This window comes from Heptranchias perlo, chromosome 25 (genome assembly GCF_035084215.1).
Source record: "Heptranchias perlo isolate sHepPer1 chromosome 25, sHepPer1.hap1, whole genome shotgun sequence".
Taxonomy (NCBI): domain Eukaryota; kingdom Metazoa; phylum Chordata; class Chondrichthyes; order Hexanchiformes; family Hexanchidae; genus Heptranchias; species Heptranchias perlo.
The window spans coordinates 36,252,172-36,280,159 of record NC_090349.1 but is presented as its reverse complement, the minus strand read 5'-3'; the positions used below and the strand labels follow the sequence as shown (position 1 = coordinate 36,280,159).

At 41.1% G+C, this 27,988-nt stretch overlaps 1 protein-coding gene and 1 long non-coding RNA gene across 2 annotated transcripts in view; both read right to left on the bottom strand.

The window, feature by feature from the left end:
• Positions 1 to 359: 359 nt before the first annotated feature.
• Positions 360 to 5,423, bottom strand: LOC137342222 (uncharacterized). The gene is made up of 2 exons (XR_010967216.1): positions 5,266 to 5,423; positions 360 to 3,078 (listed from the first exon to the last, which is right to left on the bottom strand). It is a non-coding gene; the product is annotated as an uncharacterized lncRNA (long non-coding RNA).
• Positions 5,424 to 10,731: 5,308 nt separating this feature from the next.
• slc6a4b (solute carrier family 6 member 4b) overlaps positions 10,732 to 27,988 on the bottom strand; it is a 30,715-nt gene continuing 13,458 nt past the window's right edge. Inside the window, exons 6-13 of the mRNA XM_068006259.1 lie at positions 26,929 to 27,032; positions 23,937 to 24,064; positions 22,728 to 22,840; positions 20,093 to 20,224; positions 18,051 to 18,150; positions 15,769 to 15,869; positions 13,091 to 13,258; positions 10,732 to 10,812 (exon numbers count right to left, since the gene is read on the bottom strand). Coding sequence (XP_067862360.1) covers positions 10,732 to 10,812; positions 13,091 to 13,258; positions 15,769 to 15,869; positions 18,051 to 18,150; positions 20,093 to 20,224; positions 22,728 to 22,840; positions 23,937 to 24,064; positions 26,929 to 27,032 — 927 coding nt within the window. The remainder of the gene's footprint in view (positions 10,813 to 13,090; positions 13,259 to 15,768; positions 15,870 to 18,050; positions 18,151 to 20,092; positions 20,225 to 22,727; positions 22,841 to 23,936; positions 24,065 to 26,928; positions 27,033 to 27,988) is intronic.

Sequence of the window (27,988 nt, the reverse complement as noted above, 5' to 3'; positions counted from 1 at the left end):
AATACCAACACACTGATCTACCTTACCAGTAGCAGAGACTCAATTTTTCATGGATCTTGTAAATTTCCACTGAATTCACCTGCTCCATTTCTGGTCAGAAAAGAGCACCAGGTGGGAAGTAAACAGGCAGAACAATACAGGAGGTTAGTATAGCATCACCCTGCTGAAATTGGAGCAGCAGCAACATTTTTTAAAAAAGCTTTTATAGTACCTAGAGAACAGAAACTTGCTTAACAATGTCTCCAAAGAAAAAAGGAACAGCAGGGCCATACAGGTAAAACCCACACACTACTGGTCTTTCAAACAGGCCATTATGGGATTTCTGGACATTTCCATGTTGGGCAGTTACTTTAATGACAGAAATTTTAAACTTTATTAAAAAAATAAATAACTTGTCAAGTGTGCAAAAATTAAAAACAAAAATTCCAGTTCATGTTTGTTATGTTTAAAACATTAACAGTGCAAAATAAAATTAGGTGCTTAGCTTTAGTAACTAACATCAGACATTACAGTACACTCCTTTAAACTCAGGTGCGCCAAGAGATAAGCTTTAACCCGATGAACAAAGGAAGTCCAGATATGGTACACATTTTAAGAGCATTCAGATCTGTAACGTGCTTAATTTGTTTCTTCTATTCTTTCCAGTCAGATAGATTTTTTTTTTGAAGTACAAACCAAACTCACGAGCCACTAGTTACATCTTAAAAGGTGCATATTGTACTAAAAACAGCTTAGTGTTTCTCTCGAACCTTAGGAAGACTTTGTAACAGACATCTTGTTATCTGCACAAACAATGAAGGCTCATTGAAAGGAAACAAGTTCTGGGAGGAACAGATAACAACTTCTCGAAATATCACTGCAACAAAACATTGAGTGATGTGTAAAATCCATCACAAAACATGACTACTGACAAAACTGAACAGAAAACAAGCAGCAATAAAAAATTAAGACTTATAAGAAGTTACTTATACATTTAAAAAACACCAAAAATAGTCAAAACACATTAATGGACGTCTCAAATCTGTAATATTGAAGTTATGGAGAACACAACCCATTTATAACTGGCTCTAGGACAAGGTCTGCTTCCAATCAGAACATTTTCTTCAGCAAGTGTTTTCAATTAACAGGAATGTACCAAAAGAGCCTAGGTTTTCCTTCATATGGTGCAACATGTTAAGCAGATCACTGAATGAAGAAAATCCTTTAGGTTATAGATCAATTATTTACACATCTCAACATAGATTATTCAACATAAAAGGGGAAAACATGTTGAGTATCATGGGTAATGTCTGACAAGGTGTGAAAGTTTAACATTAATCTGGAGAAGTATGAGGTAATGCATTTGGGAGGGCAAACAAGGCAAGAGAATACACAATAAATGGGAGGATACTGAGAGGTGTAGAGGAACAGAGGGACCTTGAAGTGCATGTCCACAGATCCCTGAAGGTAGCAGGACAGGTAGATAAGGTAGTTAAGAAGGCATACGGGATACTTTCATTTATTAGCTGAGGCACAGAATATAAGAGCAGGGAGGTTATGCTAGAACTGTGTAAAACACTAGTTAGGCAGTTCTGGTCACCACATTACAGGAAAGATGTGATTGCACTAGAGCGGGTACAGAGGAGATTTAGGAGGATGCTGCCAGGACTGGAGAATTTCAGCAATAAGGAAAGATTGAATAGACTGGGGTTGTTTTCTTTGGAACAGAGGAGGCTGAGAGGAGATTTTAATTGAGGTGTATAAAATTACGAGGGGCCTAAATAGAGCGAATAGGAAGGACCTATTATAGAGCAGAAAGGTGAATAACCAGGGAGCACAGATTTAAAGTAATTGGTAGAATGATTAGAGGGGAGCTGAGGAGAAATTTTTTTCACCCAGAGGGCGGTGGGGGTCTGGAACTCACTGCCTGAAAGGATGGTAGAGGCAGAAAGCCTCATCGCATTTAAAAAAGTACTTGGATGTGCACTTGAAGTGCCGTAACCTACAAGGCTACGGACCAAGAGCTGGAGAGTGGGATTAGCCTGGATAGCTCTTTTTCAGCTGGCACAGACATGATGGGCCAAATGGCCTCCTTCTGTGCCGTACATTTCTATGATTCTATGATAAGTCAGTGTCATTAATAATTTTCTTTTAAAAATTAAAAGTTGCAGCATTACTTACCTGCCACAAATTGTCTCCAGTACATTTTGAAAGTTTAACCTGAACAAAAGTTTTTGAAATACTCAGCAGGTCAAGCAGCATGTGAAGAAACAGATGTCAGTCAGTGACTTTTCAGGTCTAGACCATTCCTCAGGACTGGAGGAAGGCTCCCAAGGCCTGAAACATCGACTAACTGACTTCTGTTTCTCTACAGGTACAGCCTGATCTGCTGAGTATTTCCAGGTTTTTCTGTTTTTGTTTACAGATTTCCAGCATCTGCAGTTTTTTGCTTTATGAATTTTTTGAAAATCTGATCCAATTCTTTAGTTTAAGATTTACCTAGTCAATCATAATCTAATTTTCCAATCAGCAATTTCAATATTTATCAACTTAATTTTTTTTTAAAAATCACAAAGGGATAAAATATCTGATAGCTTACGGCAATAGTACAATATCCATTACATCCATGTTCCCAGTGCTTATGACTATTTTGTAAATGTTTAAAAAAAGAAAATTAGTTTGTATATATTTCCTCCCCTCCCACCTTTATAGTTCTTTATAAGTTTAATTTCACAGGACATTCCCAGGTTATTTGATCAGTTGTCAAGTGCAGTTGCAACCAGATCTGTAAGTGTTGACTCACAACCACTTCTTGTGTAAGAGAGCAGCTGGGTCATTAAAAATGGTCCAATCCTTCACCGTGCAGCAAATAATGATGTCAAAATGAAACACTGTGGCAGAGAGATATGCTGCACAAGTAGTTGATTTGCCAACAGGATGCAGTTTTTATCCTTCTAAATATTAAAAAAAAAACTCCATTCAGCGGACATTCCACGAAGAAACTCTGAATCCTTCACCGCCGACGGATGGGTTTATAGACGCAGATCATCATTACAGTCATGATGAGTAGCAGAATGATCAGAACAGTGACACTCAGGGCTGTAAGAGAAAAACAAATGGAGTAAATTAACCACCGATGCAATTTTTAAAATAAAACTTCTGTTGAATTTTGTGTTCATTAAGGTGAGGAATATTAGACCTCCAAGATGGTTTTTGGACCGTCTACTGAAGCAAAGTACCTGCAATGGCAAAGGTAAATGGCAATCACCAATGTCAGGTCCTTCATTTTGTTCTCTACCCATATGAAACCTGAACTCTCAGCTCACATCTACAGGACAACAATGCTTTACATTTTGGTGGCTTGTATGGACCTTATAACATCAATCCCCCCAAATAATTAGATAAGATCCACAACTAGAAATTGGAAAAATTATGGAAGTGACTGCTACGTGCATAGTATAAATGGGCTGAATTCAGCATGATGGGAACTGGTTCCGTAATAGAAAAGGGCATCAATTCTGCAGTGATCTTTTCCTGTCCCCTGACTCTGCCACGAAGTAAACCATGAAATTAAATGGTAGCCATCATTCAATTTAGCATGTGCTGGAGTAAAATGGGAGGCTAGTTTTTTATACTATAAGCAAACCACCTTTAATTAAAAAAACTATAACAGAGGCAAAAGGTGTTTTGTATGAAATATTATGTGCTGATCACTTGGTTCAGTGACAGGTAAATTAATGGAGGGATTCATTTTCTTTTAGAGAAGCAAAATCATAGAATCGTACAGCACAGAAAGATACCCGTTGGACCTGTGCCGGCTCTTTGAAAAAGCTGTAGAATTTAGTCCCACACCCCAGCATTTTCCCCATAGCCCTGCAAATTAATCCTCTTCAAGTACGTGTCCTTTTGAAAGTTCCTATGGAATCCGCTTCCATCACCCTTTCAGAATTGTACAGAATACTCCAGCTGAGGCCTAACCAGCGATTTCCTTGTTTTTGTATTCAATGCCCCTATTTACAAAACCAAGTATCCCATAAGCTTTCTTAACCGCTGTATCAACTTGCCCTACCACATTCAACAATTTGTGACTATGTACCCCCAGGATCCTCTGCTCTTGCACCTACCCCCTCTCAAAATAGTACCGTTTAGATTATACTGCCTCTCTATGTTGATCCTCCCAAGTGCATCACTTCATACTTATACAGATAAGTTGCATTTACCATCTGTCTACCCATTTCGCCAGCCTAAGTCCTCCTGAAGTCTGCTATCCTCCTCACTATTTACTACGTTGCCTAGTTTTGTATCATCCGCAAACTTCGAAAATGTCATTGCTTTTCTTCTCCCGAAGGCGTATTCTGCTGAGGTGCAGTTGCACATGCATAAGGCACGCTCAGGTTGTGCAACTCTGTCCACACAGGCTCACTTTTCAGGGGGACGCAGAGGCGAACAAAGAAGAGCAGGAACCCTAGCTGATTTTTTTTGTCTTCTTGGCCTGGGAAGACCGAGAAGGGCTGCTAACTCTGGTTGCACGTATTCCTTAAGCTTTCATCACATGACCTCCAACCATCCCCTCCAAACAAACACCACCCCCCCTCCCCAATATTTTTATAACTAATAAATAAAAGCATTCAAAGATGATGAATAAGTAGATCGGTAACCAGAGGTCACAGATTTAAAATAATTGGTAACATTTTTTAATGCCCCTGTAATTTTTCTCCTGGGTTGCTCTTAGCAATGTCATGGGGGTTAACCTTTAATTCCTAGAGAAGCAATCCGGGAAGGTTGGCAACTCTACAACTGAGTCCAATTATAACATCTGTACAACTGCCCCCGCTGAGATGTAAAATAACTCAAGATAAAGCAAGGATGGAACCCTGGGCCTTGCTGGCCTTTTGTGGCTCAGCTACTCAACCAGCTCTGTCACTTGTGATAATTATATCATGGAATCATACAGCACAGGAGGCCATTCGGCCCATCGTGCCTGTGCAGGAGACTTCTCCTGCCCTATGGAAAGATCGGGAACGCTTATGAAAAAAGGCTTTACTTCCCCTTTAACTCCTTTTGAAGAGCCAATTTCAATCCCACCGACGCATTCGCGGTAGGCGGGACGGGGACCGACCTCCATTCCCGCCGCCGCTGTTTAATACGAGCTGGCCGTGGGCTTGACGTTCAATCAATGAGCCAAATCCTCAAATATCTTTTCGGCCGCTGGGCTCCGGCTGTCGGTTCCGTGGGCTACTCCCACTCCGCAGGCATGCGGCCCAGTTTATCCGTCAAGCTTCTTACCCACGTTTTGGTGCTTCAGGACATTGAAGGGCCGGTCCCGGAGGGTCGGAGGTTCGTCCTGGCTCAGGATGAGCGCGGGTAAAGCGGCAAGAAGGCCAAGGGAGAAAAAGCCCATCCTGCGAGGCAGCTGGGTCCTAGCGCCCGACTGATGCGCGCGCAACCACTAACGACGCACGTAATCACGTCACGCATACCTGAGCTAACGCCACTGTACGCGATGACATCATTCACACCTTTTGGGCGGCAACTGACCTTGTTCGTCTTCCAGTGTGCTTGAGGCTAAGGTGCCATTAATTGTTATTTGTTTTATTATAAAGCTAAGGCGAAGGGCCTAACCCTATAGTTCAGGACACACCCTTAGGAGATAAAAGTAGAAAAAGAAGATAAATCTTTTGTTTTAAATCCCTGAAGATTTTAAAATGAAGCCTGAGGGAGGTAAGACATTCAATGTTGTTGAAGTCCTGTGAAAGTATAAGTTAGAGTAAGAAATGGTGTAATAAGCTTGATAACACAGTGAGGTTGCAGTGACTATGTGCTGTCTACCTGTGATGATGTTATTTACCTGTTCTTCATGCCAACATACAATGAGAATTTCCACAGAAAATCAGTCAGGTTCCATAGAAAAACATTATCACTAGTTTCAGTGTATATTCATTTAAAAACTTTATTTACAAATGAGACTGTGGCCATGTTGTTTCAAAAGTAAAGAGTTTAGTACTCAAAACTAAAGCATCTTCTCTTGTGCTTATCTTCCCCCCACCCCCTCATTGTTACTGGGTCAGTATTCTGAAATTCCCTACTTAACGCTATTGTAAAAGTATCATCAGCGCAAGGACTGCAACGGTTTAAGTAGGCGCACCACCACCTTCTCAAAGCAACGTAGCATGGGCATTAAATGCATTGCCAGCATTGTCCATATTCCAAGAACAAATGTCAAAAAATGGGTGCGGTACTATCCATAAAGGGTAGTTTGTACACAGTTTGCGGTAGGAGCTGGCTTGATGGATCAAATGGTCTTTTTCCATGCTTTTTGATGTTCTTATGCTATGTTTTCAACCAAACCATTGGCTTTCCTCAGTGGAGATGGTGTGGACGTCCAACCCAAGTTTTCATCACAACCTTTCTGCTTTGTAAATTTTTAAGTGTTAATATTTTGTTCAGAGAAACGCACGTGTTTTCACATCTGATTTGATTAACAATACATTGCCCGTTATAGCCTATCAAGTAAAGAAAGAAAGAGAATGAACTTGCACTCAGATAGTGCCTTTCACAACCTCAGGGCATCCCAATTTGCTTTACAGCCAATGAAGTACTTGTGAAGTGTAGTCACTGTTGTAATGGAGGGAAACTTGGCAGCCAGTTTGTGCAAAGCAAGGTCCCACAAATAGCAATGAGATAAATGACCCAATAATCTGTTTTTAGTGATGTTGGTTGAGGAATAAATATTGGCCATGACACAGGGAGAATTCCCCTACTTTTCTTCGAATAGTGCCATGGTATCTTTTACATCCACCTGAGAGGGAAGACGAGGCCTCAGTTTAACGTCTCATCCGAAAAACAGCACCTCCAACAGTACAGCACCAAAGTGTCAGCCTGGATTATGTGCTCAAGTCTCTGGAGTGGGGCTTGAACCCACGATCTTCTGTCTGACAAGGAGGCAGAGATTGTTTTAAAAACCCACACGCTTAATAGGTTTATGATATGATTGAGCTGATTTACTATATTTTTAACTTGTTTGAGTTTGGGGGAGAGGTGTGGAAACTTGTTTGACCTAGCTTGGTGATGTCAATGGTATTGAAGTAACAGGATAATTAGGTTAAATAATATAAAATGTATGCTTCAAATATGAAGTGGGGGGAGGGGGGTTGCTTAGTAGAAAAAGATTAACTTAGAATTCTAAGCCTCGACAGAGTTCTCTTTCCGCACACAGGTGGAGGACAGCTGCTATTTTTCAGTGATATAACTTTTGCAATATTTGTCTGGAGCTTTTTTAGCTGGAGAAAGAAGGTTGTTTCAAATGGCTCATTGGATAGTTGCACTACCAGTTGTGATAAGCCACACAGAGCAGAAAGGCCCCAAGTTTGACCTCTGGTCTGTGCTGAGTCAACTGATCTCAGTCAGAGGGGTGATGGGGTGCTACAGCACTGCAATGTTAGGGAGAAGAATTTTAAAAATCAGCCAGTATTCCCATTGCTGATCACAGTCCAGTGATTCCTGCTACAGAATGTATGTGTTGACACATGAGTGAAGTCAGGATCAGGTTTGACTGTGAATCTTTGCATGGTTAAAAGCATCCTCTTAATTGCCGGCTAGATGAAGAATGACCACTTAGGTCTGCTGGAATACAGACAAATCCCAGCATCAGTGCTTTTAGGATGGAAGGGAAGTCAATGCGGAAACTAAACAGTTGGTTAGAAACATCAAAGCTGGCGACTTTCAAAGTGAAGAGATCCAAACTTGCAGAAAAAAGGAACGGGTAGACGTCAATTGTCTGAAGCTGTGGATTGTCATGCACTCCAACAGCTTTGCATATGCCTAATGACATTACCATTACCATTAATTGCTCCTGTCAGTGAGTTAAAATAATTATACTATATATTTGGTTTTTAAAAAGTTTGCATTTCAGTGAACATTTTCAGGGTGTTCATTCTATTCTTTCTTCCACTCTTTGGGTCTCCTGGACCCATGCCAGACACAAATGTCCCAAGCCTTTGCAAATGGCAGGATCTCAAACTAATCATAAGGAGGCACGTGTCAGTGGTTTATGGTATCTAATTCTCCCTGCTTTGTGAAAATGCTGTCTCTACCTCTGCACCTCCTTTAAATGCCATGGCCAAGAGCTGGGAGGGGAGAAAGAGGAACAGTGGCCACAACCCCCTTCCAACAACCCTCAGCATCAATGCATCAACACCATGTGGCATCCTGTTGACATGGTAACCTGAATGTGCCTTAACCTTTGACTGTCAGAGATTATTGTGAAACATTCTTTTAGAAAGCCACAGTCAGACAGATGAATTCAAATTACTCTTTGCATATGAAACATCTCATACATGTTATGGTTGCAACAGTTAGATATAAGCCATTAACACTCACTTTATATTTTATTCATAGTTTGAGAATGTTTACAGTTTAAAAAATGCACACAATGGGAATGAGTGGGTTTAACTAGGTACACTCTTCAATTATATTTGTTATTTTACAAAATCTTAGTTAAAAAATGATCATAACCTTCAATTGTTGTTTAAGAACACATTATTTGCAGAAAAAATATAACAGCATTTTACTTGGTGTCATTTTATATATACACTAAAACGGCATTATGAGTTTTGCTATTGATTGATTAAAGATTATAGTGAACAATCCAACTGTTTTAAATAGTGGAATAAGAGACAGTCAGCTAATTCAAGTCAAGGAGCAAGATTTAATTTGTTCCCCTACTCCATCAGTCCACTGATGGCTTGCTTGCTATAGCTATCAAAATATGAATCATTTGTACATTTCAGGAGGCACTGCCTTTTTAAATGATTTAATTCTTTTTTAAATTCACTCAAATTTCTCCCCTTCTTTCCTAACTCATGCTGGGTTCACTGGAGCAGCTGTCCTTCAACACATTGCCCAAGTACCTATGCTTCACATGTGAGCTGAGACAGTGACTGTCAGCAGGCTATTTAACTGGGAGATCCTGTAAATGCCCTCTACTGCTTGGCTGAGATCAATTATGCTGATGTTGTACCACTGTTCAAACACCAGGTGACAGCACTGTACTTTGTTGCTTTTGGTTTCAGTGGACTTGGCTTATACACTGGTGTAACATCTGTATTTCTGGAGTCTGAGGGGTTGCTGAGGTTCTGAATGCTGCTAGTAATACAAACTTCTGACTTAGTTGCTCGATGTGTGAGTTGTTTGAGAGATGGGGTAGACAGTGGGAGTGGAAAAGAAAGAGGAAAAACATAAAAGGACATGGAACAGGAACAAAAGAGAGAAGCTAGAGTAGACAGACAGATAGAAAAAGTGAAAGTAAAGAGTCATATAGAGAAATTAAGGGAATAGAGTTCCATTCGGGCAAGAGACACTCATCTTTCCTACTTTATTCCCTACAATTTTCTCCCCATCTCTCCTGAAGCTTATGGTGGGGTTCATTTGCATGGGCACATTTAGCCCTCTGGTACCGTGCTAAAGTTTCCGTTCTTCATGTGTGAGCCCAGATGGCGAATGTCAGGAGACTAGTAGATCATGGGAGGTATCACAGCCAAGTCCAATCCTTTCTTCACTCAAAGATCAGATGTGTGCTTTTCTGCAGGGGACAGTGGATAGCAGTGAGGAGTGGGAAACCTGGTTGAGGTTTTCCCTCTGCTGAGCTCAGGAAACTGAGGCGAATTGTTATGCACCTTCCATCATCCTAGCTGACATCAGCTAACTCAGCACAGACCGGGAATTGAACCTGGGACCTTTCTGGTTTGTATGGCTCAGTACCACAGTGCGTGATGCTTTTACCAACTAAACTTTTGGGGGGGAGTTACAGAAACACTTTTTCAGTTGCTTCACTGCAAGCTCCGGAAAATTTGGGTCTGCCAGAGTTGTACACAGTTGACATCACCAGCTCTGTCACTAAGCATCTTTTTGAATCTGATGGCAGGCAGCACACAGACGCCAAGAATATGTTGTGGCATGACATCTTATCAACTGTGAAACACTTTTGCCAAGTCCAAGTTACAAAATATCTGTGAGCTTCATGTTAATATTCAAAAATGAAAAAAAAAGTAACAGCCAATCAACTGTCTGCTGAATCAGCAGTTCAGATTGACTGTGTGTTTCCCCAGCGAGTTCATGTCGGGTCTCTACAGTGAGGGACACAGGGCAATGATTTAAACAAAGATTGCTCCACTACATGGGAACAGAAGTTTTCAAAACTATTTTTAATGAAGAAGATCTGGGGTGGGGCAAGTTTTGGTCACTGATAGTACTGCTGCCCCAACAGCCAGGTTTTTCTTTAAGTTCTAGACTACAAATTATCCTTTTATATCTCTTTATAGAAGGGGTACTTGGAGATACAAGTTCATGTGGCAGTAACTAACTCAAATTTCGAATACTTGGCTTACATAGTTGACAAATCAGAATTTCTCAGTGGTAGTTCTAGGTGAGTTAGCAAAATGTTATTAACAGTTTCACAACAGCAGTTTTTCTTGAATTCTCTTCTGCATCCACGGGAATTACAAAGGAACAAAGTGAAAGGTCCTGCCATCTATATAAGTTACCAGTAATGAGTTTATAAATATCCAAAACTCTTTTTCAAGGCTTCTGCAGAATTCCTTGATCCAGTTCATATTTTTGTTCTTGCTGAAGTTGGAGTGTTAAGTGTAGCAACAATAGTGTCTTCATTATCATGTCACAGAAATTCTGTCATGGATTTTTAAAAATCCGTGTACATCCCAAAGTCAAGTTTCTATATACAATATGTACAAGCAATTATGGGATGGCATTCATGCAGAGTGAGTCGGGCTTCTGGTCTCTGATCGTCTTCTCTGGACGGATGCAGACTGCCAGGCGCTGAGGATAAAGAAAATATTTATATTCATGGTAAAATCTGCAAGGAATCTGGCAGCTTTGCTCCTTAAACTTGGAACTTTGTGCAGAGTGGAATATGTTCAGAATCTCTAAAGGTATTTACAGTGGGAGCACCAGCTGGCACAATTTAAAATGCCGATTGATTGGTAATATGAATGGAGTTTCAATGGGAAAAATAATTTTGGAGGGCATTGGATGATATGATCAGTTTGCCCCCTATGAACTGGGGTTGACTCCAACCTAGACTGATGGGATGAAAATCTCCTGTCTCTACAGACTGTAAGGCTTCCACATTAAATTAATTTGTGTAGTCTCCACCCAGTTCTTAATGGGCAAAAGTCCACAGCACAAAACTATCCATAATTTAGCACTAAACTGCCAGTCTCACTCAGACAGACCACGTGGATGGTTGCTGGAGGAAATTGAAACATCACACTAGTGCAGTAGGGGGTGCTGATCACAGTTTGAGGTTATAACACATTGTTGGCACAATCTCTTATGGTCTTATGGTCTATTATTAGGTAGAGGGACCTTTCCCCCACAATTACCTCAAAGTATGCCACAAAACATTTCTAATGAGAGAATGTAGAAGGAGTTTTACTTTGTACATAGGCCTAGGATTGCTTGATGTTGACACTGTTGAAAAGTATTCCATTCCCCAGAACTGACATCCCACACCCTCATGAGCCCAGAAATTAAATCTAATATGTCAATATGATTAATTTCATCACATCATGTGTACGTGAACGGATTAAAACAAATTCCAAACATTCTTCCATGAAGATGGTAGCTTTTGTAAATTGCTGGTTGAACATGTTGAACTAACATATGTGTGAACACAGAGTTTTCCTACAATGCAAGTCAAACATATGTTTGGAATCTCATGTTTAAAATGATTACTCCTCTTATTATTTTCTGTCTCCCCTGTTTTTTAAGTGACCTGTGGCTGTGTACCATTCCCCTGCTGGGATGTATATGAGGTCTCTATCAATGACACTCTCAACTTAGCTGCCAATAAATGCTCAAAAGCAGCTCCACAATTGACTTCCATGTTCCAGTTTTCCCTCCCTGGCTTCCTATCTGCTCTACTCAGGAATGCAAGATGAGGAAATATTCTGTGTGAGATTTTGTGGATGAGGAACAGCCTACATGTTCCTCTCCTGTAAAACATATGCTACCACGAAACTTCAATTTTAACATTACCAAATGAACAAGCAAAATTTCTTTTGCCCACTCACATTCTGTGTTACTGTTCTTTTAAATACAAAAAGCTGTTTATTAAGACACATAACAGATTAAATATGCAACAACAATTGCATTTAAATAGTACCTTTTAATATAGAAAAACATCCAAAATGCTTCAAAGAGAGTGAGGAAAATGGACAAGAAGTGAAAGGAGAGATGAGGCGGGGTCTCCAAAAGCTTGGTCAAACAGGTAGGTTTTAAGGAGGATCTTAAAGGAGGAGAGGGAAGTGGCGAGGTGCATGGGTTTAAGGGAGGGAATTCTGGAGAATGGGACCTATAATGTGGTGAAGGGGAGGATGCAAAAGAAGCCAGTCAAAGGGGTTGTAGGGCTGGAGATCAGGAGGGGTGAGGGATTTAAACCCAAGAATAAAAAATTTAAATTTGAACCTATGCTTTATCTACAAACAGCAGCAGAGCTTAAATCAAATGTATACCTGAATTAGACAAGTACTATGTTTCATATTCAGTGACATTTCAAGCTCCTAGAATGAGACAAACTCTGAATTTCTTATTCAGCAGCCTCTTCATCCTGGGCAATACACCCTTTACACTAACAACAAATTACATCTATTAACAGCTACATATACCTGTACTACTATACTACTTGTACTACTAGAAAGAGGAAATAGAGGCAGATACTTTTTTTTTACTGAGAATCCTTGCTGAAGGACGTTATGCAGGATACCATCAAGAATGAACAGAACAGAAGAGACATGAGTAACTCAGGAAGTAGTGAGTAGATGACACCAAGGTTGGGTTTTAAAATGCTATCATTTGCAGGAAGAAGGGAAGACTGGGGGATGTAAAGGGTTCAACAGTTTTGAGGTCCTACGGTAGAGTTGAAGACATTGTGATGAGTCTTGATTTAAGCAAAGCGAGGATGGAGTGTAAAAAAAGTGCATTTTTTGCTGTTTGAGAGGAACAAGAAAGGAAACCAGAGAAGCAGTGACCATAGTTGTATTGGTATAAAGAGAGCACAAGGAAAGTGTTATTACTTCAAGTGTGACACTCTTACCTGTTTAAGAGATCCAGGGGTCCATACCAATATATACACCATGTATATTGGGATCCATACAAAGGATGAAGCTCCAATCAGATATCCTACTGTTATACTCCAATCTGGGTAATCATAGCCAAATAGACTGAAAGGAGGTTGGTACACAAGCGAGCTCACTGTAATGAACTGCAAAGCAAAACAAAATGGACATCTTAAGTCCAGATCAAATGAATAATACCATATTTTTTCTTAAATGAGAGTGGATGAGGGTTTTCCAGTTTTCTCCTTTTTGTGGGTCTTTTTAAGTCACTCCTCATTCGTACAAAGAGTATAATTGGATGTACTGTTCCTAGACTGGCAACAATAGCACTCTCAGGTTGACCACCTTGAGGAGTGACCCGGTGAGGACATGAAGTAGATTTCCAAGTAGGGTAGTGGAGACTACAACTATGTAATTATTTAAGAAACAATTGGCTCGGAATTTGCTCCAAAAATAATGGAGAGCCGAACAGCGCTCACCGTTACTTAAGGGCAAATAGAAGAGCGACTTCCGGCAAGTGCGCATGTGCAGTCAAATGCACAAATCCGGAAGTTGCTCTATGAGATTCCCTGCTCAGTTGAAAACAGCATGGGAAGTACAGCTCGTCAGTGAAATGAATGGACCATGACACAGTTGCTGCACTGCCCTGCTGGAAACGGACTAATCTACACAGAAAAAGGTACGCTGGGTTTTTTAGGTCTAAACTAACTTTTAACAGCATGATAAGTCTTAATGACTACCAAACAACCTCTCTGGCAGTGAAAATTAACATTTAAAAATGTGGAGTCTCATTCCTTCTGATTTTAATTGTTGTTGGAGATTTTTTTTAAATATTTAATTTTTAAAAACTTTTTATTTCTGTCTCTTTTATCTCTGTCCGTTAATTCAGTATTTCTTACCCTCTCATTATTTCGCTTTCTCGACTGATTTTACATTGAATTAACTGTTGCAGCTTGCACTTCCTGGTTCTGACTCGGTCAAGGATTGTCAAGGTTTGTCAAGGATGCTTCAGTCTGACTGGTTGAGGGGACAGGGAGATCCTTTTCCTATTCATGCAGCTCACAGATGCCCGGGAGAGGATGCTGCACTTTTTGCAGCTCACCATTAGAGAAAGTTCCCGCACTAAAGTCCATGGATTGTTTGTGGGCAAGTTTAAATCTAATGAGTGGCGGGTGTCATTCGATCGCCGCTCAGAGCAAATTCCAAGCCATTATATACACTGATGGGGGACTGTAGGGCCTTCTTGGAGCTCGGATGAGCTTAACAGGCTTTCTCATCCCTATGCTGGAACTTCCCACCTAACAGCACTGTGGGAGTACCTTCAACACACGGACTGCAGCGGTTCATGAAGACTGCTCACCACCACCTTCTTAACGGCAACTAGGGATGGGCAATAAATGCTGGCTTTGCTAATGACGCCCATATCCCAAGAATTAATTTTTTAAATCTATCATGTGATGCTGTCTCATTTCCCCTTCAACTGCCTGCAGGGAGAAGTCTGGTCTCTGACCATTTTCTTGATTGTCTTCCATTATTTGTTGAGACTGTGTAACCGTGAGCAGAATAACAATTCTGAATGATTAATAAATTAACTAAGTAAGTTTAATAGGAAGCACAACAATAGTTTAAATATTTATTTAAATTAGCAATTTAAAAAAAATATTCAAACTATGAAATGAAACAGGGACTGGCAGGATTTTGCCTTCTAAAAATGTTTCTTCATTCACTGTTAAGCCTCACAAATGGCTACATACCCAGCAATCTCACTTTGCCCACATGACAGTGTTCTGCCTTTGTATTGAACAGCTCCTTTGGAAACTACCTTATTTTTATGAGCAGATTCTTTTCAGCATGGATACAAACTTTAGTCTGGAAATTACATTGTGCAATATTACCTTACAGATGCTTAACACATTCCCATCAAGTTCCTTTGTCTGCTATTTTAAACTGTTAAAATAGGTGTTATAACTCATTTAAGATAAAGCATTCATGTATTAATATTTCATAGCAAGATTTCCAGTTTATAATGTTTTATGAAGAAACTGAGATTTAATGTGAAAATTACAAAAAGCTTTAGTACTGTATCCAGCTCTGGTCACCAAGACACAAGAGAGCTATTCAAACCCTGAAGGTGGTGCAGAAAGAGCTACAAGATTGATCCCTAGAGCCAGAAGACTGAATTATGAGGAAAGACTGAGAAAATATGGGGTTTTCATCCTTGAAAGAAATATACTGAGATGGGACCTCATAGAAGTGTATAAGATAGTAAGCTGTACAGGGAAGATAAATCATGAACACAACTTCAAACTGGTTAACGGGACACTGACAATAGGTCAATAGGACAAAAGATAAATTTAGGACTGATATTTTTCTTCACACGGAGTGATCAATAACCCAAGACCTGCCCCAAATTCTAGTCTTCACCACCACCATCCCCACCCTCCAACCGCCACATATAACTTATGCTTTAGAAGTGCCCTCAGCAGCCCAAGAACTTTGGGCCCATCATTTGTATCTACAGTGCAAGTGAGCACGGACTTGGGAGTGATTGATACAACATCAGCAATGCTGCAGGAGGAATGGTCTTCAGTGGGGAGTGGAGGGATACTTCCTTATGATATACAAACCAACTGGTGACATTAAGCTTGTTACTCACGGCTAGGAAGGCAGGGCTGATGCCCACCCAACAAACTCTCCAAAACAGACCAGGTGAGAAGCCCAACATTGTATGGATATCATCGCAGAATCGCTGGACACCTGCAACATAAATCAAGGAGAGAAAGAGGGAATTTGTCACAGCTAGTAAAAATATTGATAATAAAATCTTAAAACATTCTCAGCTCAGTTGAGCAATGGTAATATTTCTTAGTGTACATTTGAAGCAGCGGTAATGCATCTATATATACTTTACGTTTTATCTATAAATTGCATGTACCTTAGCTGGGGTTTGGACCCATCTTGCAATGTAAAATGGCACATGTTATATGTGAAAATCACATCAATATCACTTTCCATAAAAACTTTACACATAATACACACTGTCATATCACCTACACCTGGATTTCTGTCCCACTAGAATATTTATATTTATCTAAAACCCTTTAAAAAAAATTTCCAGTTTTCTCCCTACCTTTCCTGTAGCACTGACTTGTACTGGAGGGGAAATCCACAAAGACCAGCGTCCTCTGGTACCCTATTTGAGTGGCTATTCTTCATGTATGAGCCTAGGCAATGAGTGTCCATAGGTTAATCAACTATGGAAGGCTTCACAGCCAATTGCAAGCCTGTCCTCAACAACATCCACACATGTGCATTTCCAGTAAGGGATTGCTAGACAGTGATTAGTAGTGGGAACCCTGACTGATCTTTCCACTCTGTAGCCTACAAGCATTGAGGCCAATTGTAGCATCTTTAATATCACCCAGGCTGAGACCAGCTAACTCAGCACAGATTGGTGATCAAACCAGGGGCCTTTCCAATCCTTATGACTTAGCTTCACATTTACCAACTGACCAATTAGCAGAGCCACACTTAATTATAATAATTTAAAATAACACTTTTACATTAAAAATGCTGGTGGAAATGATTATATTGAAAATAATCTGATGTTTAGGATCCTGTGAAAATAAGCTACTCAAATTTCATTTAGTGGTTTATGACACCAGATAGCCCCTTTTTAAAATGGTTTTCTTGTGCTCTTTCTCATTAAATGGTTATGTTCTGTTTCTTGTTGAGTGGTTTATGTGCTCCCACCCATTGCATATATTAATTAGGGGCCTAACGCCTTGTTGAAGAACCTCTGTGCCAAATTGGGCTGTCCTGAGCGGAGCATGTACCAGGCATCTGCCATCAAAAAGGCAAGCAAATGCTCCTCCTGGCTCCACAGTAGTCCTGATGGCTGCTGCCGGTCACAATCAGCCACTCACCCACTGTCCTCCATGCCCCTCTCAGGACTTACCCGAGGGCTGCTGCCAGTGAGGCAGGCAGCTCGAAACTGAATTCTTCTGTTGGCATAGCTGCAGCTCGACCCAAGTATTTAAAAAGGGCCCGAGGACCAATCTCTAGCAATACTCAAGCCTTTGTCTTCTGGTGCAGGGATGTTCCCTGTGCCCATTGCCGCTCTAAAAATGGCCTAAAGGAATTTCAAGGCCATTGAATTGGTATGTTGTCTTACTTACTAATTGTATTCTCTCTGATTGAATGTTCATACGCTTTCTCTGAGTGATGTGCTTCCTCTTGAATGGTTGTGCCCTCTATCTCATTTCAGTGATTAAACTCTTTCTTTCTCTCTCTGTCACTGAATGGTCATGTTCTTTCTCATTGAATGCTTTTCCTATCAGAGTGGATCTGCTTCCCCTCTCAATGAGTGGTTGTGCTCTTACATTGAAAGCTTGTGTTCCCTCTATCACCGAGCGGTTATGCTCCCTCTCTTATTTGAGTGGTCATAGTGTTTCTATCTCTCTCTCACACTGGGTAGTTATGTGAGTGGTTCAGTTCTCTCTCATTAAATGGTTCTGTTCTCTCATTGAATAGTTATTCTCTCTTTGTCATGGAATAGTTATGCTCTCTCATTGAGAGGTTTTACTCTCTTTCTCATTGAATGGTTATTCTCTCTCATTAAATGGTGTGCTTCCTCTCTCATTGAGTGGTTATGCTTTCTCTTTCTCATTGAATAGTTACACTCTCTCTCATGGATGTGCTCCCTCTCATTAAATGATTGTGCACACACGCACATGCGCACACACACAACTTGGTTGTGCTTTCTCATTGAGTTTGTAATGCTCTCTCTCATTGAGTTGTTATGCCCTTATTAAGTGCATCTGTCTCTTATTAAGTGGTTTTGGGCCTTTTGACAATTTGTTATTTTGACCTTTTGCTTAATTTCTATGTCTTTTATGTAACCAAACAGAGTAATTGATGTGATGGTGGATCGCTTACCATAAAACCAAGACACTGCTATGGTTTCTAATAATACCACAGCAATAAGACAGGAGCCAGATCCAAAGTCTTCCATCAGTTTGACCACGTATGCTCCTCCCTGAAAAATTCAATTGCATTCTAAATCAAACCAGAGTTATAACTAAAAAAATGTAATGGGGGACTATTTGTTAACACACTGGTATTTTAACTCTGAGACAAAGGCTTGACAACAGCAAAATCTCCCCCTGTATGTCTCAAGTGACCTATTCCTCAGTTGGCACCCCTTCACCTTCATGACCAAAAAATAGTGACCCCAAAACATACATCTCTAATAAAAACAGATGTGTGATTTTTTTTTTGTGTTAGCCAAGATCCATAGTGCAAGACATCACCATATTTGACAAGAATGGAATAAGAATATGAGATAACTCAAGGAGCAGTGGTTAGATGACACCAACTTGGGCTTTAAAAGCCTTTGGTCTGTAAGTGGAAGGAAAGACTTGGGAAGATAAATAGTGTCAAAGTTTTATGGTCTCGGTAATGAGTTAGAATAGAAGATGATTTATAGTAATTGCAATGAATTTTGGTTTCAAAAATAGTGGGGGCCCAGGGAGGAGGAACAGCATGGAGGATGGTGTATTTGGAGTCTAGGAGAAATAAGATAAAGGTTTATTAAGATGACATAATAGTGGAGAATTTAAGATGCTGGACCATCGAGTGAACCCATCGTAATAATTGGAAAGTAACTTCTAAACTCTCACATTCAGGAAGTCTGGGTTCATTTTCTTTACTTCGTGTCTTAGTTCATTCCATCATACCAACTCATTACTGCTAGCCCACTCTGGGTGCAACCATATAATGTACAAACAAGGATGTGACCGTCAATCAACTACCTAGACTCTTACTAGCTGCCTACTTAATTAACATTCTTCCATGTAATTATTACATCTGAAATTCCCTGCAGAGCAACTTCACAGTTTTATTCATACCATCTTGGGGTGAAACTGAGAGAGGTATGGGAGAGAAGATCAGAGACGGAGTTGTTGAGAACTACTCTTAGGTGGTACCTTTAGCAGGGTTGCTAAACTACACATAGATAGATACTTGGGAACTGGTCACCTGTCCATTCTCTCTAAAGCTGCATGGCAAGGAGCGACCAAGAGGGAGAAAATAATAGATTTATTTTTTTCAATTTTCTTTACTGAAGGCACTGACGCAACCTGGGGTATGTTTCCACTATTGCTAACAGCCCTCTTCTAAATGGTCATCCTTCATGTGTGAGCCTTGACAATGAGTATTGGCATGATGTCTGACAGTGGAGAAGTGAATCACCGCCATGCCGGATCCTATCCTCACCCGACATCCATACATGCAGACTTTCCAGTAGAGGATCACTGGATGTTGATGTGAAGTGGGAAATCTGTCTCATTTTCCTCCCCAGGGGTTCTACGGTTAATTATGGCCTACCAAAGGTCAGTGTAGATCAGGAATAGCACTCTGAGTCAGAAGGTCATGGGTTCAATCCAGGATTTGATCACATAATTTGAATGACAGTTCAGTGCAGTACTGAGGGAGTGCTGCATTGTTGGAGGTGGCGCCTTTTGGATGATGTGTTATACTGAGGTCCTATCTGCCTTTTCAGGTGGACTTAAAAGATCCTATAGCACTATCTGAAGCAGAGCAGGGGAGTTCTGGTTTGCTGGACAACATTTATGCCTCAACCAGCACCATCCAAACAGATTAACTGGTCATTTATCACATTGCTGTTTGTGGGATCTTGCTGTGTATAAATTGGCTGCCATGTTTGCATACATAATAGTGACTACACTTGAAGAGTAATGCATTGGCTGTGAAGGGCTTTGGGAAGTCCTGAGGATGTGGTATGGCATTATACCAACTGCCTTGCAAGTCTGTTGTCTTGCCACCCCTTCCAAACATACAGACTCTCTCTCTCTTCTGCAAATCAACAACTAACATTGGATGTTCTTTGATATCACAGGGAATCTGAAATCACATAAAGTAGGAAATTACCATAAGGTATTTTTGAGAATTATACTTACATTAGTAAGAGTGCTGAGAGAGCCCATAAAGCACACAGTGACCAGTCCCAAAACAAACAGCTCCCTCCTTTTAGCAAACAGATGAGGATACTCATCTATCACTGCCGTGATGATAGACTCCAGTCCTCCATACTGTTGACAAGAATACCATAATGTATCACCCTGTGTCTCATTCCAAAAAAAAACAAATGTAAGTTGATCCCCCTTCCATATGGAAGAAGGACATGCAAACAAAGCAACATATTTATCAACCTTCAGGTATCTACAGGGTTGCTACAGTTTACAGGAATATTATTTCCAATCTGGACAGAAACAAGAAAATGGGAAAACCACTGAATCAATGAGAGTGGAATGTTTCCTTGTTTTCTGCCCAACTCTAAATGGTTACCATCTGTTTACAGAATGTAAAGTGAGGGCTGATAATGAAGCCTGGTATGCCCAAACATTGTAGTGCATCGGGTTTGGTGCATTGCATTGTCAGGCGCTTAGGGCTGAGACCTACTCAGTGCTCGATGTGCTCAGCATCCCATAATGCAGCTCTGAGTCAATCACCACTCAGAGCCTGTGCAAACGCTGTATGCAAGGCTCATTATTCACATTAAGGGCAATCCCAATAATGTAGCTGGAGTGACTGAGCAGTACTCCATATGCTCAGTGTTCATTTGTGATGCGCTCTTTAGAAAATCATAGATTTTGAGGAGATCTGAATTAGGTTTTTAAAATAATGAAAGGATTAGACCAGGCCAGTTGGTTAGACTATTCAAGCTAGATAGCTTAGGGAGGGTCAGGGGCAATAAGTAGAAATTATAAAAGCAAAGATCTAAATTAGATACTAGGAGATACCTCTTTTTGCAGAGAGTCTGGAATACGATGTTGGCATGTGCAATGAGTGTGGATTCACTGCAAGCATTCAAAAAGGGAGGTAGATGAGTTCCTGAGAGTGGTTAACACATAGAGGGTAGGGTGAGCCATCAGGGGATGTGTCACTCAATCACCAAGGTGTTCTGGACCTTGCTTGATTGCCTTTGAGGTTTGAAGAGGAATTTCCCAGAGTTTTTTCCCAAATTGGTCTACGATTTATTCTCTTTTTTGCGTCTCTCCCAGGAGATTGTGTGGCTGTGGAGGGGGGTGATGGTGTGCAGGAGTTACTTTATGCTAGGATGGGACAAGCTCAATGGACCATCTGATCCTTTTTCATATGTTTTTATGTTCTGCCTTGCTGGGTGGCTCTCTCACCCTCATTGAAAGTCCATCTGTCAATGGTCTCCTATGCCCAAATTAGCATTTGGGCATTTCTTATGGAGGCCAATGTGTGGCCCCCCAAAAATGAGATCTTTAAGAGCAGCTGCCAGCCTTTTAACAGTTGCTAATTCCTGGTAACCCTCCCTTGCAGTCTTGGCACTCTCCCAACACATCACTGGAAATGCCTTCCAAATATGTAAATAAATTGACCTTGCATTATCAGGTGTGTCAGCTATGTGGGGCGTGGGTGTTCTCTGCGTCTGAGGACCAGTGCTTCTGGTGCACTAGATTATTGGCCCATGGTATCTGCAGCAAATAAAGGACATAGAGCATGCTTCTGTTGAAAATAACTCTGATATATTATGCCTGCTGTTTGTTACACCATCTTCTTCTGTCACATTCTCCAAACTCACAATGCGCTGAATATTCCTGTGTCGGGTATGGCAGCTTAGTAGTTGTGGTACTGGACTAGCAACCCAGAGGTTGTGACATTGAATTCAATAAAATTTGTCTGGCACGAGAAAAATGGCCATGAATGCTGCTGGATAGTTGCAAAAGCCCAACTGGTTCACTAACCCCTTTCAGGGAGGGGACCTGCCACCCCTACTTGATCTGGTCCACATGTGACTCTAGTCCAACACTATGTGTTTGACTCTTAATGTCCTCAGGACCAAGTACTGATGGGCATTAATTACTGCCTTGCCAGTGTTGCCCAAAATAAAGATAATTTTTTAAAAAGCTACCTAGTAGACTGGATATATTATAGAACATGGAGTGGATTGATTTTCTTTTCTTCCCTTTTCTCCTCCTGTCCTGGACATTGACTCCTTGTGTTCCATGCATGCTGGCTACTCTCCAGTATCTCTCCCAGGTGGTCATTCTTCATGTATTAGCCTAAACAGTATGTCAGCGGACTATTTGATTATGAACAAAACAACAGGTGCACCTGTTTTTGCCCTGACCTGACTTCCACACATGCACTGGGAGAGGTACTAGGAGAGTGCCACAATCATGGGGGTGGGTTATTAAGCAGTAGCACCTGTTAAAATCCAGCTGGCTGCCATTAAAGATGTGCCAATTTTTTAGCCCCCACAATAGCCTCCATAAGAAATGCCTGATGTGCTGATTTCATGCATTTTCTAGTAAGGGTCTCTGGATAGCAAGTACTCTACTTGATCTGGGAGTGCTGAATGCTGTCACTTGCCAACAATTAATACATTTGCCAACACAGATATTTCTCATGGTTAACATTTATTATGATGAGCACGGACTTCACAAAAAAAACTCCATCTGAAATATTTATTTTTTCAATTGGAATCTGTTTTCTTCCAATTGAGACACTCTAACTGTAGAAGTTTCTTTTCAAACTGGCTTTACTAAAGATTTTACTTACTGTACTATCCAAGCCCAGAGTTATTACCATGAGAAAAAAGAGGATTGCCCAAAAGGGGGAGCCATCCATGTTAGCGATGGCCTCAGGATAGGTTATAAACAGGAGGCCGGAACCTGTACATCCAAAAAAAAAAGACATATTTTTATCAAGACACAGCAAGTTAGTAAAGTGGTAGACTCCATGGCGCTGTACTATAAGTGGTCATAAATGTAGATGTTTTTATTACTTTCTTATTTATGAATTTGCATTCAACCCATGCCGTAGAAGGGGAAAGGAGAAATGAATGTCTGGAAGGGAGAGAGAAGTGAGAAATGAAGGGGAGGGGCCAGAAGTTTGGAGTGGGGCTTTGGGGTGTTTAAGGAAGATCAGCGTTAGCATTAATTGGTTGTGGAAGGGAGGGTGGAGAAAGAGTGCCAGTATAAATTGAGGGAGAGAAAAGTTTCAACATGAATGGGAGAGGAAAGGGAAGAGTACCAGCTTGAACTGGGATGTGAAAGAGTAGTACCGGCTTGAACTGGGTGGAGGGGTAGAAAAGTGCCAGGTTGGATTGAGGGGGCAGAGGGAAATACAGGCCAGTATGAACTAGGAGGGTTGATAGTCCCTGCAAAGAAGTTGAATGGGGTACACTGTCTCTGTGAACTGGGTACAGAGGATGTAAAGTGCTTCTGTAAACTGGGATTGGTAGGTTGGATGTGGGAGAGTGACTTTTGAAGTAGCTTTTTGGGACGTGATGGTCTGGTTGGTCTGCTGAAGTGGCCTGATTTTAACTCCGGGCCAGTTTTTGGTGGGTGGGTTGAGTTCAAAACTCATCCACTACTCCAGAAAAGAGGCCTGGGGTATTTTAACTCCGGGGCCTAATTTAAATCTGGTTGGCTGACTTCCCATTGTTTAAAATGTTGGATTAGTATTTAAAAAAGGAAGAATATAATAGGATGTGAGAAAGAACAAGAAAATTGATCAGAATAGAAAGCTCCGGTTAAAGAGCTAACACGGGCACAGGTACAATGGGTTGAATGGCCTCCAACTATGCCGCAAGTTCACTGTTTCTATAACACACACAGATTCTTCAATGAAAACGGAGTATAGTTCATTTCAGAAAAGTGACACTTTTTCAACTAGCTTATGATTTTGTTCCAAGTCTCTTTCTTGCGTCGAGGCCTACGTTTGGCAGAGGTTAGCTTTGTTAGAGAGTCGCTCAAATTCACACACCTTTGTCTTTTGCCACATCCTCCACTTCAACATTGCGCATCTCAGCCATGTACCCCAGCACTGTAAAAATTACGAAGCCGGACAGGAAACTAGTCAGACAGTTCACTAAACTGGTGACAATTGCGTCTCTGCAAGGAACAAAAATGCAGTCAAATTGATAAACCAACAACAAAATATTTTTGACTACTTAGGGTCGATTTTATGAGGTAAGGATCTTCAACCACTGGTTGCACATATCAGGAAATCGCAGGAGCGGTGCCCTAGGTTTCCATCCATTGATTTCAATGCGCATCTGAGATGTCTTCATTTGCGCAACTGGCAGGAAAGGATTCCCGTTGGCCTGACAGCATGCATTCAGGAAATGACCTCCAATGTGTATTATTCCATATATTGTCAATTAACATTCTGATTGGCTAAAGACCGAGGGCTCACGGTCCCACTCCGCTGCCACAACAATGATGGAACAGGACTTCTCTTTTTCTGGCTGTCCGCATGCCTGACCCCATCATAATTCCCTGGATCAGGCAATTTTAAATAAAGTGGCAGGTGCCTATATTGGTATCAGTGCAGTTGAGGCCCCAGCTCAGTGGGGGAGGGTGGGAGTTGTGGTGTTCAACATGTGCTGAAGAATGAAGACTATTTTAAGATGGGCCCTTTTTCCAGTTTAGAATCATAGGAAGGTTACGGTACAGAAGGAGGCCAATAGGCCCATCGAGTCCATGACGGCTCTATAAAAAGGCAAACCAGCTAGTCCCACTCCCGCGCCCTATCCCTGTAGCTCTGCAAATTTTTTACTTTCAAGTGCTTATCCAGTTCCCTTTTGAAAGCCAGGATTGAATCTGCCTTCACCATCCCCTCTAGCAGTGCATTCCAGATCCTAACCACTCGCTGTGTAAAAAAGGTTTTCCTTATGTCACATTTGGTTCTTTTGCCAATCACCTTAAATCTATGTTCTCTGGTTCTTGACTCTTCTGCCAATGGGAACAGAATTTCTTCTATCTACTCTGTCTAGACCCTTCATGATTTTGAATACCTCTATCAAATCTCCTCTCAATCTTCTCTGTTCCAAGAAGAACAACCCCAGCTTCTCCAGTCTATCCACATAACTAAAGTCCCTCATCCCTGGAATCATCTAGTAAATCTCTTCTGCACCCTCTCTAAGGACTTCACATCTTTCCTAAAGTGTAGTGCCCCGAACCGGACACAATAGTCCTGCTGTGGCTGAACCAGTTTTTATAAAGATTCATCATGACTTCCTTACTTTTGTACTCTATGCCTCTATTTATAAAGCCCAGGATCCCGTATGCTTTTTTAACCGCTTTCTCAACCTGCCCTGCCACCTTCAACGATCTGTGCACATATACCTCCAGTTCCCTCTGTTCCTGTACCCCTTTTAGAATTGTGCCGTTTAGTTCATATCGCCTCTCCTTGTTCTTCTTACCGAAATGTATCACCTCGTATTTTTCTGCGTTAAATTTCATCTGTCACGTGTCCGCCCATGCCACCAGCCTGTCTGTATCGTCTTGAAATCTATCACTATTTTCCTCACTGTTCACTACACTTCCAAGTTTTGTGTCATCTGCAAATTTGAAGATTGTGCCCTGTACACCCAAGTCCAAGTCGTTAATATATATCAAGATAAATAGTGGTCGTTAATATATAGTATATAAAAAGTCGTTAATATATATCAAGATAAATATATATCAAGATAAATAGTGGTCCTAGTACTGACTGCTGGGGAACATCAATGTACACCTCCATCCAGTCTGAAAAACAAACGTTCACCACTACTCTCTGTTTCCTGTTACTTAGCCAATTCTGCTACTGCCCCTTTTATTCCATGGGCTTCAATCTTGATGACAAGCTATTATGCGGCACTTTATCAAACGCCTTTTGATAGTCCATATACACCACATCAACTGCATTGCCCTCACCTACCCTTTCTGTTACCTCATCAAAAAACTCTATCAAGTTAGTTAACTCGATTTGCCTTTAACAAATCTGTGCTGGCTTTCCCTAATCAATCCACACTTGTCCAAGTGACTGCTAATTCTGTCCTGGATTATCATTTCCTTGCAGCATCTGACTGCTTTGCAGCCCTTCTGAATCTGGTAGACCCCACTTCTGCTCTCTTGAAGTACTGTATTCTTGCATCATGTTGCAGGCACCAGAGGCGGGACTGACGAGAATTCCAGCAGGTCATGTCATCGCCAATCCTTCTTCCTTCCATGACATCAGGTTCAATGGGCATGAATGCTTGAACTGTCCACTTCCACCTCCCCCATCCCAGGAAACCCCAGTGCTGCACAAACAGGGCAGAGACCGAGCGCAACCAGGCCCCACTCCAAAATCCATCCCCGCCTGCCCCAATTGCACCCTGATCCTGGATTTTTGGGGCCTGAGTGTCAGGAGAATTGGAGGTATCCAGTTTAGACCTGCATTGTTAATGGGGATGTAACACAAGCATCAAATACGTTCATAATTAAAAGCTTCAAGGAGCATTAATTGCTGAGAGTTCATTTAACCTTGATTAGTACTCACAATGTTTCTACACAAATTAATGCAAAATAGTGGTAATGATTGTTTCCATGACATTCTAATATAATGTCGCTTTTTGTGCTCATCATGGGGAATCAAACAAACTTTGACTTTTTGGCCTTGGTAGTACTGTATATGGTGGCCTAGGCTTTCTGCCCCCTCCCACTTGATTGGGGCAGATCTCCAGTCGGGTGAGATATCTGCCAGCCCCAGAGATACCCCTTTGACCCCAGGCATATTTCCGGCCTTGTAAATAACACAATAAAGCTATACTTCCCTCATTTTCATGTTGTTGTGGGATTAGCTAACTCAGTACAGATGAAAGGTTGAACCTGGAACCTTCCTGGTCTGTTCGGATTAGTATCACATGATGTGATGCATGTATTCACTAGGCAATCAGGGAAGTGTGTAGTCATTTTAAAAACTTTGGACAATGTTTATTATTTAGCCCTACCGGTAACAGTTATTATTGAACTGGTTGTAGCTCGCTAAAGCCATGATGACTCCAAATCCAGGGCCCATAGAGAAGAAAATCTGTGTAGCTGCATCCACCCAAACCTAAAGGAAAGAGTAAAAGATCAGAAATTACCTGTGCAGATCGAGTTAATGTGCTAATATTGGAGAGACTTATTTTTGAAGTCTCGATTTTACAACCTAAAATCTAATCGGCCTAGCAAGCAGCTAACTGACTTGTAGAGTCTTACATAATGGATGGATAGTATATGTTCTTTTGGGAATTTCTACTTGCTGATTTGCAGATCTACTTACTGGTCATTATATCTAGAGGACTAGAATACAGGGGGGTAGAAGTTATGCCACAGCTATACAAAGCCCTGGTTAGACCACACTTGAAGTACTGTGTTCAGTTCTGGGCACTGCACCTTAGGAAGGATAAATTGGCCTTGGAGGGAGTGCAGCGTAGATTTACTAAAATGATACCTGAACTCCAAGGGTTAAATTACAGGAGAGACTACACAAACTAAGGTTGTATTCCCTGGAATTTAGAAGATTAAGGGGTGATTTGATTGAAGTTTTCAAGATATTAAGGTGAACTGATAGGGTAGATAGAGAGAAACTATTTCTCCTGGTTGGGGAGTCTAGGACTAGAGGACATGGCCTAAAATTAGAGCCAGGACTTTCAGGAGTGAAGTTAGGAAACACTTCTACAAGCAAAGGGTAGTAGATGTTTGGAACTTTCTCCTGCAAACGGCAGTTGCTGCTAGCTCAATTGTTAATTTTAAATCTGAGATTGATAGATTTTTGTTAACCAAAGCTATTAAGGGATATGGGGCTATGGAGTTAGGTCACAGATCAGCCATGATCTCATTGAATGACAGAACAGGCTCGAGGGACTAAATGGCCTACTCCTGTTCCTATGTTCCTATGATTGTCATGTAATTTTTGAGCATTTGATCCCCAGCCAGAGAAACAGCAAGTTCTTGTCACTTCAGCTTACTTGTCTTACCTAGGTTTACGCTGAACTGCTGGCTGGAGCACCACATGACTCTAAGAGT